The 19,517-nt window shown below is 57.6% G+C and overlaps 1 protein-coding gene across 3 annotated transcripts in view; it reads right to left on the reverse strand.

Moving 5' to 3' along the window:
• Nucleotides 1–19,517, reverse strand: part of ERCC6 (ERCC excision repair 6, chromatin remodeling factor) — a 74,869-nt gene that overhangs the window by 46,435 nt on the left and 8,917 nt on the right. For all 3 annotated transcript variants that reach the window (XR_016221813.1, XM_089314177.1, XM_008269831.5), the window contains exons 5-6: nucleotides 14,695–15,430; nucleotides 766–894 (exon numbers count right to left, since the gene is read on the reverse strand). Coding sequence is in view for 2 of the 3 variants with exons in the window: in XM_089314177.1 (XP_089170303.1) it covers nucleotides 766–894; nucleotides 14,695–15,430 (865 nt within the window). In the remaining variant the exon portion in view is untranslated. The remainder of the gene's footprint in view (nucleotides 1–765; nucleotides 895–14,694; nucleotides 15,431–19,517) is intronic.

Raw genomic sequence — 19,517 nt, forward strand, 5'->3', positions numbered from 1 at the left:
TGGACGTGGAATTGAACCACCCCAAGGAGGAAGCTTACGTCCCGCCCCCAGCCACGACTTGAGGACACAAGAGACAGACAGGAGCTGTTTGGTGGCTTTACTCGCTGTACCCATCTAGGAAGTCTTCCTGAGCTATGGTGCTCAGTGAATCCCAGGGCGGTGAGAACGAAGACTTTCCTGGGTGCTCACACCCAGGGTGCAGCACTGGGACCACGGCGTGGTCCACATGGCAGCAGCCGGCCACCTCACACACGGAGGCCAAGCCAGCTGCACACTGCAATGGCGCCCGCCAGGTGCTGCTCCTGTGCTCTCTTTCAACATCGACAGCAAATAATTAGAAGCACATTGGGTCAGCTCAAAAGCATTACACCCTTAGGTGCAACACAAGGCCCTCGGAAAATGATCCCAATGGCTTATTTCCTCCCAGAAGTAAACAAAAGCAAAACCAAAAACCCAATATTGATCTTCACATACAGCTCTTCTTATCAACTTGGCTTAACAAATTAGAAATTCCTAAGAACAAAGCAACAGAGCAGATGGCTTTGGGACGGGATGCGTTGCTGAGCCACGCCCACACCGATCCGGCAGTTTAGACCCGCCCACACGCACCTTGGTCAGTTTATCACCATCTAATGTGAAGGAGCAGCATGTGGCTAACACGTCACCTGACAGGGCCCACTGGTCACTCCCATGTGATCCCTAACATTCAGACTGGTGCCCGGCGGGCTGGCGACCGACAGGAAGGACACAGCACGGGGCACGCACTTGAAAAGCTTTCTGAACAGAAAGCCCGGCACGCGGAAGCCTTCGTCAAACTCGGCGTCGCTCTCCTCGGAGTCAGCCTCGCGCTCCCCGCGTTCCCCTCGGTCCCGCAGTCTCAGTCGGTTCCATCTCCTGCCGGGAAGACAAAAATCGCATCTCCGTTATTTTGGTTGCAAAGCTCGAGATGCAGACAGACAGTTCTAGAACACGCACAGGAAAAGGCAGGCGAGTGAGAATGCTCACGCCGGCGTGCCCAGTCCCGCTGCCCGAGGAAGCACACCGCTCTGCGCCCGCCTTCCCACTGCGATTCTCCTGTGAATTATTACAGCTGCTCTAGAAACGGCACTGCCAGGTTTCACTTCATTATCAAAGGCGACACGCTCCTCTTCCGGCAGACCCTCAGGGAGAATTTCTCTGCTACTCCCTAAGATATATGAACTTAGTTCTAGGAGAGACCTGGCAAAAACCTCTGTATAACTGAGTATCTCCAAATGATAACACAGTAAAACCAAAACCAGGTAACAACACAGGACCTTAAAAAAAACAACAACAACAAAAAAAAAAGCAAGTGTTCAGTGAGGAGAGCTTTATCAGATTCACGTTGCTGATTACTGAACTGGGAGGAATATCACCAGTATGAAAGTGCTGAGAGGAACCCCACTCAGAAAAAACGTGCCCACTGAATAGTCTCAGCTATGAACTCAGTAACGCGATCTTTTCAGGCCCACGACACCTGTACTTAGTTAGAAGCACGACACCATGTCCACGTAACAGGAAATGCCAATCATCCAAAGACCTGAAAGGCCTCACAGTACACTAAGGCTGCAGCACACTAAGGCTGCACCCTGTAACCAGGGGTTCCCTGTGCCGTGAGTGAGAAGCACAGTTTTACTAAAGCCGACAGCTTCGAAGTCTACTGACTTTCAAAGTGAAAGGAAGACTCAGCACCACACAGCTAAACTGGAGTTTCAGGGCACGGAGGGGATGGAATCAAGCAGGCAGTGGGCAGCTGCCTTCCAACGGAAAAGCTCTGGGGAAGGGAACAGCGGCGACGTTAAAGAAGGCGTGTAGCCGCCACCCATGACCCAAGGGTGACCGAGAACGAATGGCTAGGACGCCACCCTGCCCCGCCAGGGTGCCACGTGACCAGCACAGGCCCAGGCCACTGCAGAGGCCCACTCCCTGCATGAGCTGCCACGGACCTGAAAACACCCCTGGGACCAAGTCCTGCCCAGCTGAGAGCCTCAGCTCTCACAGCGCAGGGAGGGCTGACACCGACTGTGGGGCTGTGGGGGCTGTGAAGCGCACTGCGGGCCGAGATCTGTGTGTCCATCAAGGAGGCCCTGCGGAGACGCCCAGAGAGGCGCAGCACACGGAAGAAAGGCGGTGCACAGCCAGCTCTGGGCCCACAGCTGCCTGCCCTACGAGCACCTGGCTGAATGCAGGGTACTCCTCCTGCAGCCAAAGTCTCTGCCTAACTTCTACAGGCGACCTCTTCCTCTCCCTCGCTAGCATCTGTCTCCCTTAAAAATCACCTCTGTGCCACTGACTAGTTATCTCCAGTTGGCTGCAGCCGTGCGCTCCTGTCCTGGGTTTCGTGTCATTTACCAGTTTGGTTTAGCACAGCGGTGTATGGCAGTGGCTCTCAACACAGGGCAGTTCTGCCTCCTGTTCCCCACTCCCAAGTAGCCTGAAGAGCCTGGGCACGCACTTGGTTGTGGCAACTGTGCAGGCAGTATGGGGGTGGAGGCTATACCACGCAGGCGGAGTCCAGGGCCTCTGCGATGCACGAGGCACCTCCTACACACATACACACACATGCACACACACACACACACAGGCTACCCGGGACCAGTAATGCAGAGGCTGAGCAGCCCTGGTGTCCGGGCGTCCCCGACTGACTACGGGCGCTCAGCAGCCAGCAGGACCGCCTTCAGACACACGTGCAGGTTCCCGCTACTCACTCTCTGAAATTCAGCCCGCCAGCAGCTTCAGATGACGAAACAGGCTCTGGTACCCACACTCTCACTTTCAGACAGCTGCACCCCAAAAGGGTCACTGCATATGGCGACAGGAAGTGGGGAAGATTCACAAAGCTATGAGAGACCCCAACGAGCACTTCCATTTGCAATCTCTCTGAGATAACCCGGCGGGAAGAGAAGTAACGACGCGAGAAGACGCTGGCTCCACCAGCCTGGCGCAACCAGGTCACTATGTCTCCAGGGCACACACGGCGTCACACAGTGCGCTGCAGTCACGCAAACACCGAGCTCACACCGAGCCGGCTCAGCCTCACGCTGCGTCGCCCTGCGTCCACGGGGTTTGGCTCCCTCCTCCGCCTGCCCTGGCTCCTACACACACAGGCATGGCAGGAAACCACAGAAGCCATGCAGAAATGATGGTCCCCCAGCGCCTTCTGCTTCGCAGAGAAGGCGGAAGACAGCCGGACATGTGTTCAGGCCGCTAACGGGTGCCTAAGGGCGCTGGGGGAAAAGCACGATTGCCTCCGAGTATTTGCAGCACGGTGAAAACAAACCGCCCCAGCAGGCCCACACCTGTGTTAGACAGCAAACGCCAGGGCTGAAACCACACGCACAGGGGCTCCCGCCGAGAGATTCCCCAGGTACAGCGCGGCAGGACTGACTGCCCGTGTGGCTCGGAGCAGCGCCCACAGAGGTGGGGCTCGCAGGAGCATCAGCGAGAGGAGGGGGGCCGAAATCGCCTGAACACAGGGAGAGTCAGAGGCCTGTCCCTTACAGACGCTGCCCAGTGTCTCACAGCAGCTTGGTGTGGGTTAAGTGGCTTGTGCACTGGCACGCGGGGCAGTCTGTCCAGCCAGCAGATGGGAACAGGGGCTCCCAGCTGTGGGCACACTAGGTTTGCCTGATGGACGAGCAGAGGCCCAAACACACAGGACTAAGCACAGACCCAGGCCGGCAAGAATCAATCCCTGCCGTCATTAGGCAGCTCTGCAACCCTCAGCAAGGCATGCGACTTCGCTTGCACTGCAGCTTCCTCCTTTGGGAGCTTGGGGCAGATGAACTCAGTGTCTCCCACCAGGGGCTCAGCACAGAGCCCAGGATATGATGGGTATGCAACCAGGCACATGCACACCCTCACGACAGCCCAGCACCAGGTACCGCCGCTGTGCTCACTTAGAGGAGGGAGCACAGGCAGTGGCTAGCCCAATATCCTGTGCACAAGCCAGCGTGCTGCCAAGGTGCGCCAGACTCACCTGCACATGCCTACCTGCACGAAAACTATGACAGCTGAGCAGGTGCAGGCCCAGGCAGTGACCACGGACAGCGCGATGAGCAGGTGAGGGAACACCTGCCCTCCAGACACGACCTGTGGGGGCGCCTCAATTTAACAATGTCATCACATGCGTGAGCAGTCAAGTGCTGCGAGTGTGGCACTTCTCCTAGGACAGGAGCGAAAAGTGGCTGCAGAGAGATTTTAAAGCCACTGGTGCAGGGCAAAGTTAAGATCTGGGCCCAGTTGAGCTGAGATCTTAAAAATGCAAAATGGCTCCCCAACTCTTTTACTTCAACTAACAGAGCAGTTAGCTAAGGAAGAGCAGAAGGGAGCAGTAAATAATCTCATCTTTACCTTCCTAGACGAGAAATAACTTCTCCACGTTCTCGCCTCTCTCATTTAAAAACGCCATGCATGTGCTAGTCACAGCTGCAGCCGCATAAACCGAGCGGGCCTGGGGTTCCTGGCAGTCGCTGCCTCCCTCTGCCTGTGCCGACTCCACGGGTAGCCGCTGGGAGGAGATGCCAGGAGTGCACATAAACTTGTCATTCCAATCAGATGCGGGTGGAGAAAACACTCCCTGGCTGCCCGCATCCACACAGGAAGAGAGAGGCCTGGCCCAGGCCGTAGTGCCTGCAGCTCAGGCTGTGGCGATGAGCTGGCAGAGGCCACGTGGACCCAGTCCCCAGAGACGACCCCCCTCCCCCGCCGCGCCCCGCCACCGTAACCCGCTAGGTGCCATCGACAGAACCCTAAGAACACAGCTGAGACCCTGCTGCTGCCACTGAATTTGTCTGAGCAGGGCTGCCAGCTGCCACCGCATCACCCGTGTGGAACCCTGTCCTGTCCCCAACCCCCGCCCCAGTGCACACGCACACACCCCTGGCCGGCCTGCGGCCCTCCCCTGCCGTCCCTGAACAGCCAGAGCAAGGCGTCCAGTCTTCGAGTGCCCTCCTGACCCTGTGACGTCTTCGGCATACCCAGGTCTCCACTACGGCGGACACCACGTATCAGCGCACTGTGAAATCTGTATCTGCCTCCCCATAGGAGAGGGAGCTGCCCAAGCACAGAGCAGAGGCTGCCTTAGCGGTGTTTACAGCCCTTGGGGCTGCAAAAATGCCCATCTCAAGCTGAAGGAATAAGAGTGAAACGGGCTAGATTAGGGAGACATGGAGACAGAGAAGCACGGCTTGACAAGGGTCCCAGTGCCATCTCCAGAAGTGGGTTCCAGGCACACCCTGTGTTATCTCCTCTACAGCCTGCACTGGCTGCGGGACAACCTGGGGATCCACCTTGGTTCCAAGCTTCCCGAGACCCAAGCGGCCAAGGCCGGGCCAAGGTTCCACTGCTTCTGAACAGCATCCTCCTGCGAGATAACAGTCTGACCAGCCCCGCACGACCGTCCACGCCGCTCCTGACCTGTGACAGTCACAGTCTGACCAGCCCCGCACACCCGTCCACACTGCTCCTGACCTATGACAGTAACAGTCTGACCAGCCCCGCACGACCGTCCACGCCGCTCCTGACCTGTGAACAGTCACAGTCTGGCCAGCCCTGCACGCCCGTCCACGCCGCTCCTGACCTATGACAGTCACAGTCTGACCAGCCCCGCACACCCATCCACGCCGCTCCTGACCTGTGACAGTCACAGTCTGACCAGCCCCGCACACCCGTCCACACTGCTCCTGACCTATGACAGTAACAGTCTGACCAGCCCCGCACACCCGTCCACGCTGCTCCTACCTGTGACAGTCACAGTCTGACCAGCCCCACACGCCCATCCACGCTGCTCCTGACCTGTGACAGTCAGTCTGACCAGCCCCACACACCCATCCACGCTGCTCCTGACCTGTGAGTCACAGTCTGACCAGCCCCGCACACCCATCCACGCTGCTCCTGACCTGTGAGTCACAGTCTGACCAGCCCCGCACGCCCGTCCACGCCGCTCCTGACCTGTGACAGTCACAGTCTGACCAGCCCCACACACCCGTCCACGCTGCTCCTGACCTATGACAGTCACAGTCTGACCAGCCCCACACACCCGTCCACGCCGTTCCTGACCTGTGACAGTGACAGTCTGACCAGCCCCACACACCCGTCCACGCCGCTCCTGACCTGTGACAGTCACAGTCTGACCAGCCCCGCACACCCGTCAACGCTGCTCCTGACTGCTCTACCTTCGTGTCTCCGGCACTGCACCGGCTGCCACGCGGTGAGCAACGTCGTTCACTGGGACATCTCGTGCCCGGCGCCACCGCTAGTGTAGCGGCCAGCAAGCAGCAAGCGCAGATGTGAGAGCAGCACTGACAGGGTGAAAAGCGATGCAGGCAGAGGGCAGCACGACTTTGGGGAGCACCTTGAACACCGTGCATTTGTCTCCTGGCCCCTGGCCCACAAAAGGGGCCAGATGAGGGCACAGTCTTACGAGGACTGCATGGGATAATAAACAATACGCTCTGGAAACCACACGATGATCAGCTGCTACCTTAAAAATCACTGGTAGCAATCATAGGAAAAAAGTAAAATTGAGACATTTCAGCTACTTGCAGGTTGAATGTTAATAAAAACCAACGCATGTGAAATCACTACTGCAGTCCTGGGCAGAAAGGAGTTGACCTCGGCCCCCAAGCACAGAGGCCCGCGGTGCTGGCCCACTCCACGCGAATCGGTCACAATGCGGCTTTCTGGGCCTGACGTCCTCGCTGCCAGGGCAGCAAGGGGTCTGGAAATCAAGCCAGGGGAAGAATCCAGCACATCTCCCTTAGATGGAGCCATAAGGCGCCCTGGTGTCACCCTGAGCACCAAGGAGCAGGCTGGGAAGCATGGGCATCCCCTGGACAGACACCTTGCGCCCCCTATTGTGCTCAAAGGAGAAATAACGAGGGATCCATAGTTTAAAAAGGCATATGACATCACACACACTACTGTCAGCCCCGACACTGGGGCGCAGTCACCTCCTCCTCTCTCAGTACCGGAAACTCTCCTGTCCGGTTCCCACAGGCCTAGCCACGCGTCTCACTGGCAGACGGAGGCTACCTCTGCCCTAACTGTTTCAGTGAGAGTGCAGGTGAACAACGGTGCCCATTTCACATCAGAGGGGATGCGCGAGACCTCCCGGCCACTGGGGAGACTCTCGGCCCAACACCGACTCCTTCAGTACGGTCGGCCGGTTGGCTGGACCTGGACAAATGTGGCTTGAGACCGTGCACAGAGGCATGCACCAAGGGAGTGCTTTCAAATCCAGAATCAGAGATCAGAGTAATACTGACAGTCACCGGGGCTCACCGCGCGCCGGCAGCGCTCTGAGCGTCCGCGTTCATCAGTTAGTGCTACATTCAACTGAGGCAGATGCTACTGTGACTCCAGTTTTCGTCTTTCATTTTAAGCAAGGCAGGCAGGGAAAAATAGCGATGCCTGCCCAGGACGCCCAAGGAGTCAGCAGTGAAGACTCAAGCCCCGTGCACAGCCCTGTGGGGTCGGCCAGCTGGGACGCCTGGATCCCATGCTGCAGGGCCTGGCTGCAGCCTCAGCTCTGCTCCCGACTCCAGCTTCCCGCTGATGCAGACGCTGGGCGGCAGTGGCTGGTGATGGCTCAAGGAACCAGGTTCCTGCCAAGCACATGCGAGATCCAGATGGAGTTCTCCGTGCCCAGCCCGAGTCTGGCCCAGCCCTGGACGATACACACATCTGGGGGAATGAATGGGCAGACGGAGTGTGTTCTCTCTCTAATACTTTAAATATATATAGGCTGATCGGCTCAACAGTCCCCCTGACTGCAGACCATCAGGCTGGACCATCACATGAGCCACGCTGAATACCCGACACGTCAGCGTACCCAACTGCCTGTGTCCACCCACGAAAGGGACAAAGTTCCCCTGCGAGGGGGAAGGAGCCACTACGTGCAGCCTGACCTCGGAGTCCTACCTGGACATAACAAGGGTGCCCCCCACCCCAGGGCTTCAGGGAGGGTGCTGGGAATTCAAAGCTGACCGTGCTGCCCTGGCTTCTCAGTATGATATCACAAGGGTCCCCGAGCCCAGCCAGAGCAGCTGAAATCGACCACGATGGAGGGGAAAAGCTACCCAAAGCTGAACTGTTCACCCGGAGCCAAACTTCAGCCTCGGGACTGCACTGCACCTACTGCGCTATTCAAGAAAGGAGGTCTGTGGCTGAAGCATGGGGAGCCCCATTTGACCACTTGATTTCTAAAGTACGCCCACACGCCAAGCTGGGGGCCTCAGCCGGCCTGCGTTTCCACAGCACGATCGGCTCTCTGCCTCAGACAGCTAAGAACCCCTTGTGGATGCCTCCGAGACGCTCCGTGCTTTTCTCACCTGCCCTGTTACGGTCTCTGGGTGGCCTTAGCTGGCACAGCCGAGCAGACGAAAGACCCTTTGTTAGCAGCCGGGATCTCAGAGTCAACTAAGCCTGATGCAGACAAGCGTGCACGTGCCCGCGATGGAAGGTGCGCAGGGGGCACAATCAGTCTTCGCTGTGCCTCATGCAAGACAAGCTGGTGCGCCCCGTAAAAAGGGAAAAGAGATCCTCTGGGGAGTGACTTCCTCTCCCCTCTTTAAGAAAGAGCTTCCTAAAGAGGAAGAGGAAGAAGAAGAAGCATCAGCGTGTTTCCCAGGAAGGAAATGAGCTCCCGGAACCATGACGCGGCCAGTCTGCAGATCGCTACACTTCGGCTTCTGGGTCAACGCCAGATTAAAGGTCTCCGGCACGCACTGTTAGTGGGGCTTTGATGAAGCCTGTGGCCTCTGCCGCCCCTGCTGGAGCACGGCCTCACACCGCTGCTGCTCACCCAGCACCACACAGGGCCCACCGCGAGGGAGCGCAGCCGCGGACAAGTCCCGGCAGATAGGCCCTCGGCGGAAGGAAGAGAACGAGGGCCCAGGAGCACGGCGGCTCTGGGCTGCAGGCGGGGAACAGGACCCCAAGCTGCACGGCGCCGGTCCCCGTCCAGCGAGCAGACACTGGGCGCCGGGGCAGTGCTCATCCACGTCCAGCGCCGCTGACCCACCTGTCCCCAGTACACCGCGCCCCTGCCCGGGCTCCTGTCCCACTGCTACCCTGGGCAATGCCTTCTCTCCAGCTCAGGTTCCTCTCTCCTGAGGACCTGGGGAACAGAGAAATTAACCAGCGCCAGGAAGCAACGCCCAGAGGCTACCGTTGTGGCTCACGTCGGCCCCACCCAACACCCCCCTCGCCCAGGCCCTGGAAGCCTCCACATTGCCCCTACCTGGCCTGACCCCCACCCCGAGTCTGCACACCAAACCCCCAAAACAGGGTCCAGCTCGGCCCAGCCACAGGGCCCAGGGCCCAGAGACCAGGAAGAGATTCACACGGTGAGCAGAGTCCTTACTTTCCTTTTAATCTCAAGGTTCTTCATGTAAAATGAAGTAAAAAGTGGCACACAAGAAAAAAACCCTTAGGCACAAAATGTACTCAAAACCAGTCGTGGCACAGTGGGTTAAGCTGCCACCTGTGGCGCCGGCATCCCATACAGGCACTGGTTCAAGTCCCAACTACTCCACTTCTGATCCAGCTCTCTGCTGACGGCCTGGTGGAGAATGGCGCGAAATGGCCCAAGTGTCTGGGCCCCTGCACCCATGTGGGAGACCCAGAAGAAGCTCCTGGCTCCTGGCCTCAGTCTGGCCCAGCCCTGGTCATTGCAGTCATTTGGGGAGTGAACCAGCCAATGGAAGATCTCTCAATCTCTGTCTCTCTGTAATTCTTTCAAATAAAAAAAATGTTAAAAAAAAAAAACAAAACACACACAAAAGATCAGCAGACATCATTTCTGCAGGTCTATCCCCCTCCACACTACACCTGTCAGGCCTCCTGCACTCCGTAGCCACCTCCCCACATCCCAGACCCTTGGCCAGGCTTCTGGTTGGGTGGAGGTGGAGACAGCATGTGTTGATTCTTAGCGCCATCTTGTGGTCATATCTAGATACTGCACTTTCCACCCACTCCCAGAGCAGAAGGAAACCAATGTCCCCAGGCCCACAGGGGCTTCAAGGCTGTGTAGCAAGGAGGTAAGGTCAAAGGGGCATAGCAGAGCACACAGGCCACTGTAATTATAACACTGTAAAGACATGTATCGCAGGACCAAAGACCAGAATGACAGGTGAAAAATAAAAACAGAAAACAGAGGAGCTGTTCAGCCCAGGGGCTAAGGCTCTGGTTAAGGAAAACACTGTCCCCATCAGAGTCCTGGCTTCACACCCAGCTCCGCTCCTGCTCCCAGCTTCCTACTAACTCAGACCTTGGAAGGCAGTGATGATGGCTCGAGTAGTTAGGTTCCTGCCACCCACACAGGACACCTGGACAGAGGCCCCAGCTTCAGCCTGGAACAGCCCCAGCCATTCAGGATATTAGGGAAGTGAACCAACAGATGGGAGCACTCTAATTAACTAATTTTTTAAAAAACAGAAATATAGGAGGGTCCGGTGCAGTGGCACAGAGGGTTAAAGCTACCGCCTGCTGTGCCGGCAACCCGTATGGAACCGGGTTGAGTCCTGGCTGCCCCACTTCCAATCCAGCTCCCTTGTTATAGCCTGGGAAAGCAGTGAACAATGGCCCAGGTGCTGAGCCCCTGCCACCTGCGTGGGAGACCCTGGCTCCTGGCTTCGGCCTGGCCCAGCCTTGGCTGCTGTGACCATTTGAGGAGTGAGATCTCTCTGTTAACTCTGCCTTCAAATAAATAGCCAACAGAGAATTTTTAGTATTCTTATCATGTCTTCACTAGAAAAACCGGGAATCGTCAGAGGTGCTTGGGGCGGGGCAGCAGGGAGCTGGGAACCCTCAAAGGCACCAGGCTGTGATCCGGGCAGAGCAGCCTGGAGCCAGCCTGAGCTCTCCACGGTGCCCGCTGGCTGGGTGTCTCCTTCCCAGCGCACCTGCAGCCTGGGGGCAGATGGGCAGAGCCCCCACCCTGCAGCACCAGGCCCTTTCCCCAGCACTTGGTTACGTCTTGTTTTTGTCCGCGGACAGACTCCCAGTTCTGTACGGACACTGACGCGGGCCCTGCGCCAGGAACTGCCCTCGTACCCCACCTGGGGAAGGGAGTCAACACCAGGGAGGGAAGGGGACTGAGGAGCTGCACCCTGTCCCAGCCGGGGGGTGGGGGGAAGCTGGCACTCTGGGCCCTGGCCGTTGTGTCTGCGCAGCCCCATGAAGGGGGCAGCATGGAGGTGGGCACCAGGGACTCACCCCACGCAGCACGTCACATGTGCAGTGTGTGAGAAGAGCTACAATTCACACACAGAGCCGTGTGCCTTTTTCTTTTTCTTAGACAGTGGGAGAGAGAAACAGAGAGAAAGGTCTTCCTTCCGTTGGCTCAACCCCCAAATGGCCGCTACTAGCAGCACTGTGACGATCTGAAGCCAGGAGCCAGGTGCTTCCTCCTGGTCTCCCATGCGGGTGCAGGTCCCAAGCACTTGGGCCATCCTCCACTGCCTTCCCAGGCCACAGCAGAGAGCTGGCCTGGAAGAGGAGCGACCGGGACAGAATGCGGCGCCCCAACCGGGACTAGAACCCGCCGCAGGCGGAGGATTAGCCTAGTGAGCCGCGGCGTCGGTCTCTGTATGCCTTCTAAAACACAGCCTGGACTTCCACAGGCCCACCCTGAGGCTGCGGGGTGTAGCCACCAGGGGGCACCGCTGAGGCGCCACACAAAGGGAGCAAGACCGATGCGTGGGAAGGGCAAATGCACAGCCGGCTTAAAAAAGGGCTCAAATTTTCAAGACTGCATTGGGGTCCGAACCGGACCCAAGAAAGCAGTATTGGGGGTGCTGCGTCGCAGCTCCAGAGAAGGTTCTACTGCAGCAGTCTGACAGGAGTCTGGGAAATTCACACCAGGCATCCGCAGCGACCAAGACGCCTGGTGAGGGCGAGCCTGGAGCTGATGAACACTGAGGCCAGGGGAGGAGACGGCAGGCTGTCCAGGAGCTGCCCCCACTTCCGGGAGTTTAAAAGAGTGTCCTCACCCATGGCTACAATGTGTTCAGTGGGACCCCCGGCCTGGGCACACAGCCCAAGTTCTGAGTGCTAGGAAAGAAATGTGTTTTCTATGTTATCAACTACACGGCTTCATTCTGACTGCATGTCAACAAACCGCCGGAGGACAAGCAGTCCTAATGCATTTCCTCCTGGGGCTGGCAGTGTGGCCCAGCAGGACAAGCCAGCACCTGTGCCGCCAGGTTCTCATATGGGCTGCTCCACCTGGTACTCAGGCCCCTGCACCCATGCGGGAGACCCACATGGAGTTTCTGGATCCTGGCTTCAGCCTGGCCCAACCCCAGGCGCTGGGGTTATTTCGGGAGTGAACCAACAGATGGAAGCCCCATCCCAATTGCCTTTCAAATAAATAAAATACCAAAAGAAAATACAGGTCTTTTCCTGGCCTCAGGGAACACGGCCACAGCGACAACCTGTCTACAAAGACCTCTGTCTACAGCCGGCCAGCCGCACTCACGCGTCCTCGCCGCGCTCTCGGCCCCAGCGTTCAGCATCTCACCACATCCCCGGCTCGGAAGCGCGCCCGAGGACATGTAACGCAAACGTGCCAACGTGGGTATCTGCGGCTCCCGGCCTTAATAAGCGGGGCTATAAAATCTAAGAGCTGTCGTTATTTTGGTGGCAATTAGAGCTATTGGCATTTCTGAAATTCATCGGAGGTTTTACTGTAACTTTCACAAAACACTGGCTTCTGATATGGCTTTGGAGATAATAAATTGTTTACAGCTATAACATTATTAAGAGAAAAGTTACTGCTGCAAAATTAAACTAAGCCCATATTAAAATTCAATCAAAATAAATTGCTCTTGATCAAAACAATGATATGCTTAAAACATTTAATATTGACCCAATTTAATGGGAAGAATATATATTGCTCCATTTGCAATCAATATGCTGAGTTAATACTTTCATTACTTCTGCACAGTGTTCAGACTATTTAAGGGTATTGAGCAGCACTCCTCACACAGCCCCACGGCCCGCAGGTGCACACGTACCTGAGGCCGCGATGAGAGACAACCAACAGGGGCCACAGGCACCACTGCCACCCAGGCACCATGGCCTGAGACAGCGGCTCCACAGCGCTGCAGTCACCGCTCTGCAGGACTGTGTGCACGTACTGATCTGACAGGTGCAGGAGGCAGACGGCGTGCTCCCGGCTGCCGGTTCTTGCCCCAAAGGCCTGCAATGGCCAACCCGGGTCCCCTGCATGGGTGCCAGGAACTCGGTCACCTGCGCCCCCAATGCACCGGCAGGAAGCTGGAGTCAGGGGCAGAGCCGGGAGTCACACCCAGGTGCTCTCACGTGCAGGCTGGCATCATTTTCTTCCCACCTCTAATTTTTTAAAAAAAATTAATTTATTAAAAGGCAGAGTTACAGAGAGGGAAGGAGACAGGGAGACAGAGAGAGATTCCATCCACTGGTTCATTCCCTAAATGGTTGCAATGGCTGGGGCCAGGCCAGGCCAAAGTGAGGAACCTGGAACTCCACTGGGGTCTCCCATCAGGTGCAGGAACCCAAGCACCTCCATCTTCCGCTGCTTTCCCAGGCCGTAGCAAAGGGCTGCATCAGAAGTGGAGCAGCTGGACTTGAACCAGCACCCACATGGGATGCCGGCACCGCAGTGGTAGCTTGACCCCACTGTGCCACAGCGCCAGCTCTGAATGCAGGCATCTTGCCTTTCAGATTATTTTTAAAAAGAACAACGCTGCATCCACTTTAAAGAGGTCATGGGGTGTGTGCCGCAGACTGGACACGGGTCGAGAGCAGCAGCTCTAAATAAGAGAAGAAAACCATCAGGGCGCCCTTCCCTCACGCAGGCCAATGGGAAGCCACAATGAATTCAGCACAGCAGGTCTCCCTCACGCAGAGTAAGAGACAGCTGTTAGAGGAGGGGGCCAAAATCACCCAGTATTAGATACACAGGAAGCAGGGGCTCCGCCACGCTCCCACGGGGCCGACGCGGGACCGAGAGAGGGCGCCGGGGGCTCAGAGGGCGCCGAGGAGAGGACGGCGTCTCACCCACGTTCTCCTCTTTCGCCTCGCATGTGTCACCTGACAAGGCCACGGGGACTAAAGCCAAGTCGGTCTGGAGCAGAATGCAGGGGACCACGAAGGAAGGGGGGCTGTGCACACTGGGTGCGCTCGGGGCCGGCCGCAGGCACAGCAGAGCAGACGAGCGCCCCCTCGAGGCTGGGGCGCAGGACTTTCAGGGGCGCACGCTCTACTGGGGGCAAGTCCTCTAAACTACTATCCTACTTCAAAAGGAAAACAAGAACAGAGCCCCCACCCCGTCCTGACGCGGGCCCCACAGTGACCGCTCTCAGCCTCACGGCCTCTCTCTTCCCAGCTCTGCCCGACCCTCCTGTCACCTAAGACTCACCTCCCTATCTGAAGACAGACCCACACAGGGGCGGGGCACCCTCTTTCTGTCAAGGGCCTCCCAGATATTGACATCATCATTCGGGGGCCAGCCAACATCATCAACTTAAAGTTTAGCCTGAGGCTGCCCTGGGGGGCCCAACGTCCACCCCCGACCCAGACAGTGCCAGCTTGGGGCCACAGGAGGGGCTTCTGGCTCGAGCAGGCTGAGGCCACCGCCCACTGTCAATGCAGAGGCCCAGGGCGCCGACTCCAAGCGGGGAGACTGACCTTAACCGCTGCCGGTAGGAGTCCTCGTCGCCGTCGTCTCGGCACCGTGCCGCCTTCCGACGGTTCCCCGCGGCCGCGGCTGCAGCTCCCCCGTCCTCCTCGTCCTCCTCAGAGCTGGGGAAGAAGTCTTCATCCACCTCCTGCGCTGGGGCTCTCTGCCGCCGGCTCCTGCCCTGCGGCAAAGGCTTCAGCTCATAGTCGGGGCCGTCTCCAGACAGGTCCGCACCGGCCACGGCCCCCGGCCCCTCCCCGTCCGTGGGGCAGTCCCCAGACCCCTCAGCCTCGGAGTCGCCGGCTGCTCCGGGCCCTGCCCGGGGCTCCGATGGCCTCCCCCGCCGCAGCAGCCCCAGGCCGCCCTGGAACTGGCGTGCCCGCCTCTGCAGCTTCTTCATGTGCTGCTTCAGGCGCTTGTCTGCCCTGGACAGCGCCCTGCTTCTCGAGCCCGGCTCACTGCCCCCAGGGGCTGGGCTCAGCGTGGCGGGGACGGCGGCCGGGGCCTTCCTGGCTGCCCTGGTGCCGCCGGCTCGCTTCTTCCTCTCCAAGGACAGCTTCGCCTGCTCGGCCAAATACTTCTCGAAGCCCGACGCCTCGTCCAGCATCAGCCTCCTGGGCTTCCGCTCCTGCTTCTGAGGAATCCGGGTCCCAAAGGGCGTCATCTGCCCGGTGCGGACGAGCTCCTCCCAGGCTGCCTCCTGGGCGGGCATGAGCATGCTGCCCAGACTGGACGGCCCTGGCTCTGAGGGAGAAACGACACCCACTCAGCACCCGCACACAGGCACCTGCGGGCCGTGCACCAGTGCGCACCGCAGACGCGGGACGCAGTGCATCACGGCACCGTACCACGCCACACGCACGACGCTCCTGTTCGACCCACACTCCACCTGAGTGCTAGGACCAAGATTCAGGGCGTCTTGAAGGCAGAGACAAGCTACCCCCACAGGCACTATGGGACGTGGCTGTCACCCCTGGGAGAGGCGTTTGGCCTAGCGGTTAGGACGCCAGCCAGGACACCCCTGTCCCACATTGGAGGGCCTGGGTTTGATTCCTCTCTCCAGTGGCCTGCTAATGCACACCCTGGGAGACAGCAGTGATGGCTGAAGTCACCCATATGAGACAGAGACACGGACTGAGTTCCTGGCTCTGGGCTTCGGTCTGTCCAGCCCAGGCCATTGCAGGCATCTGGGGAGTGTCCCAGCATGTAGGAGCTCTGGCTCTCAAATAAACTAAAATAAAAAACAGCTGTGCACCGCCCAGCGTGGCCACTGCCAGTGACCTGTGGCTATTTACATTAAATTAAGTCAGAAACTCGGCTCCCGGCTGCACTTGCCCTGTTTCAAGTGCTCGGTGGCTCCAGATGATTACGGGTTACTACAATGGCCGCCACAGAGAGGGCACAGTCTCACCATGAGCAGAGGCCTATGGACAGCACAGGGGTGGACAGGAAGTGACCTGACTTGGAAGGTACCTGCAACTGGAAGTTAGCCACAATAAGCCCAGTCACCCTTCTCCCACTAGCTCTAACTAATCTCCAGCAGAATCACTTTGCTACAAAGCCAAAACAGCACGGACCTCAGGCTGCACGGAAAGGAATCCCCACTTCTAAGTCTACACTGCCTGCAGCCCCGGAGACCACTCCAGCTTCCTGGTAAACTCGTGCCGACCTAAAACATTCAGCAGAAAGTGCACAGATGCCAAGTACAGAGTGCAGCGCTTTTGGATGGACCGGCATCCAGGTCACCAGGCGCCCCCGGCACCCTGGGGTCCAGCCCAGGCGCCAGCTGCACCTGGCTCTGAGCCCGCCAGAAGGGAGCTGGGCGGGAAATGCCTGTGCTCTTGGCTCTGCGCGCTTCCGCTCAGCACTGCGCTTCTGAGCCCTACCCGCTGCCGAAGGCGGCCACAGCGCTGCATTCTCCTGTGTGCCAGCAGGTACGGCACATTCGCCCACTACACCGTTAACAAGGACCTGGGAGGCTTCCAGGTGTTGGCTACTGACGCTGATATCCTGCCACACAGCTCTGGGAAATCCACTTGTATGAATCTGTGGGCGTGTGACACCGCACACAGTTCTCCGATTTTAAGTTCCACCCACAGCGTCTGGGAGTCCCGCCGGGCACACGTTCTTGAGCTATGCTGGTGCGTGCCACAGTACTACCCAGAGAAGGTCATCTGCAATTCTCATGACTGATGGACCAGGCCGAGCTCTGTGAAGATGGCGCACTCCTCCCAAAGCTCGTGCTGCGGCCTGGTCCCCAGTGTAAAGGGTGCTGAGAGACTGGGGGGGGGGGGGGGGGCTCAGGAGGCTTCTGGATCAAGCAGGACCCACCTTAAGGAATGCATCCAGGCCTTCCTCTCGGAAATGAGTTATTTCCGGCAGGAGAGTGACCTGCTGGGAAAGCAAGCCTGGTCCCTCAGTGCTCCTGCTTCCTCTCTCTGCGGCTCAGGGCCCGCAACAGACGCGGTGGCCCAGCCACCAGCACCACGAGCCGAAACAAACCTCTACTTGCCTGATCACCCAGTCCAGTCGAGGGGACTCTGTCCTAACAGAGACTGGTCTGAGACAGAGCCTGCATGTATTCACTGGCAGCCTCTTCTGTGTACAAAATGTTAAAGTCTTTTGCTCCTTTTTGTCTGCCTTAAAAAAAAAAAAATCCTCCCAGGAGTTTCTGTTCCAGATCCATGTCCCCTGCTTCACACGCGTGCAGTGGGCACCCCGTCCCCATGGGCTCCCTTCGTGTGGGAAAGCCGCTCCTGTCCGGAGCTCCCCGACTTTCTCCCCGTCATCATTCCCTGAACAATAGTCATTAGTTACGTAGCTGCCTAGCGACAGAGTACTGGGGGCGGGGGAATGCGTGCAGGTTCTGTGCAAGTACTCCACTGAATACGGGGGTCTCACACACCACGGTGCCTGTGGGGGCCCCAGAACCAACTCACCACAGACTGGGGTGGCTGCTGCAAACACCTCCCAGCCTGTGCCTACCTTTCTACTCTAAACGCCACGTTTCGGCAAACCAACGTTCTTGGTGTGGAGACAGGCTACGTAGCAAACCAGCTCCCTTCCAGGGGGTGTTTCTGCACCGCTCACAGCTGGATGACTGGAGACGGCTACTGCACACAGAACCCGAAGTCAGATTCACGACCAGCTCAGCAGCGCTCTTCCCCGCAGCACTGCCTGCTGCTTCTGCCCTAAGTCAAGGGACCACGTGTGGCTGGATCCGTTGGCCAGGCCCTCTCCTCTGTCCCATCAGCCTGTTTATCCACCTGTGTGCCAATGGCGCACTATCTTAATTATGATAGATTTATAGCAAGTCTCAACACTGAGTTCACCTACGTGATGCCTTGGCTATTCTCGGCCCCATGCATCCTCACACAAATTCCAAGTTTGCACATGCCCCTCCCCCCTCCCCCCCACACCTCTTACCCCCTGGCCTTCCCTCAGGGGAACAAACCCTAAAACACATACTGGGGTGCTCTGAAACTGTAGCAGGACAAGAGATCTGATGTCTTCTCAGTACAGTGTCTTCCAATCCACAGCTACGGTCTAGGAAGACTTACATCTTTATTTTCTCAATGACATTTTATAGATGTAGAAAACACTGCAGGGCTGGGGCCATGGCTCACTTGGTTAATCCTCCACCTGCGGCGCCAGCATCCCATATAGGCACCGGGTTCTAGTCCCGGTTGCTCCTCTTCCAGTCCAGCTCTCTGCTGTGGCCCGGGAGGACAGTGGAGGATGGCCCAGGTGCTTGGGCCCTGTACCCCGTGTGGGAGACTGGGAGGAAACACCTGGCTCCTGGCTTGGATCAGCACAGCGCCGGCCATAGCGGCCATTTGGGGAGTGAACCAATGGAAGGAAGACCTTTCTCTCTGTCTCTCTCTCTCTCACTGTCTATAACTCTGTCAAATTAAAAAAAAAAAAAAAAACACTGCAGAAAACTACATTCTTCTGCTAGGGCTTATTTCTAGGCATTTGATTTTTATTGTAACTGGCTCCTTTATTACATTTCATTGTTTGTGGCACAAGGAAATAAGACAGATTTTTACACATTGACCTTGTATTCAATGACTGCGCTAAATTCCTATATAATTCTGCTAGGCAGGAAGTTAGAAATCAGCCTGTGTGAGCAAGAGGGGCCTAAGGAAAACACTGCATCTGCAGAGGCCCTTCATGGAGGCAGCCCAGGATCTGACACTGGAGTCCTCCCCACACCCGAGTATGACTGTGCGCTCAGCTCCAGCCCTGCCCGAGCGGCCCGCCTGGCCCGTCAGCTGTTCCTCCCAGTAAGCCACTCAGCTCTCCCCAGGCTGAGTGAATAAACTACTGTGAACTCTGTGCATAATCAGAGTTTTACCTCTTCCTCCCCATCCTATGTTTTCTCATTTCTTCCTCCCAGACCACAAAGACTATGCCAGAGTTCCACTGGGCTTGGAATTGGTCCCAGAAGGAAACTTTGCCCACTGATCCTTACAACCACGTTAGGAAAAGATCTATGGAGAGGCCAGCGTTTGAACGGAGAGCTCAGGGAAGCACGAGAGCAGAAGTAGAGGCTAACACAGCCAAGGTCCACACCGCCAACATGCTGCTCGGTCCCCAGGGCCTGGGCTCTTCGGCGTTCTGCTCTGTTGACTCCCCAGGTGGGGCGGAGGTGGGGAGTAGAAGACCAGGAGTTTCGGGGTGACCTGGTGCCGGAACAGTGCAGGAATCCTGAGTTCAACAAAAAGGCAAGGCCAAAGGTCTCCTGGCTTACAGCTACTAGAACCTAGGTAGCTGCACAATCTCTGGGGAGTGGATGTGCGTGCTCAGGGAGAGGAAATGAAACAAGACT

This window comes from Oryctolagus cuniculus, chromosome 15, assembly GCF_051225735.1.
Source record: "Oryctolagus cuniculus isolate XC-2025 breed Fujian yellow rabbit chromosome 15, ASM5122573v1, whole genome shotgun sequence".
In the NCBI taxonomy this organism is placed as follows: Eukaryota; Metazoa; Chordata; class Mammalia; order Lagomorpha; family Leporidae; genus Oryctolagus; species Oryctolagus cuniculus.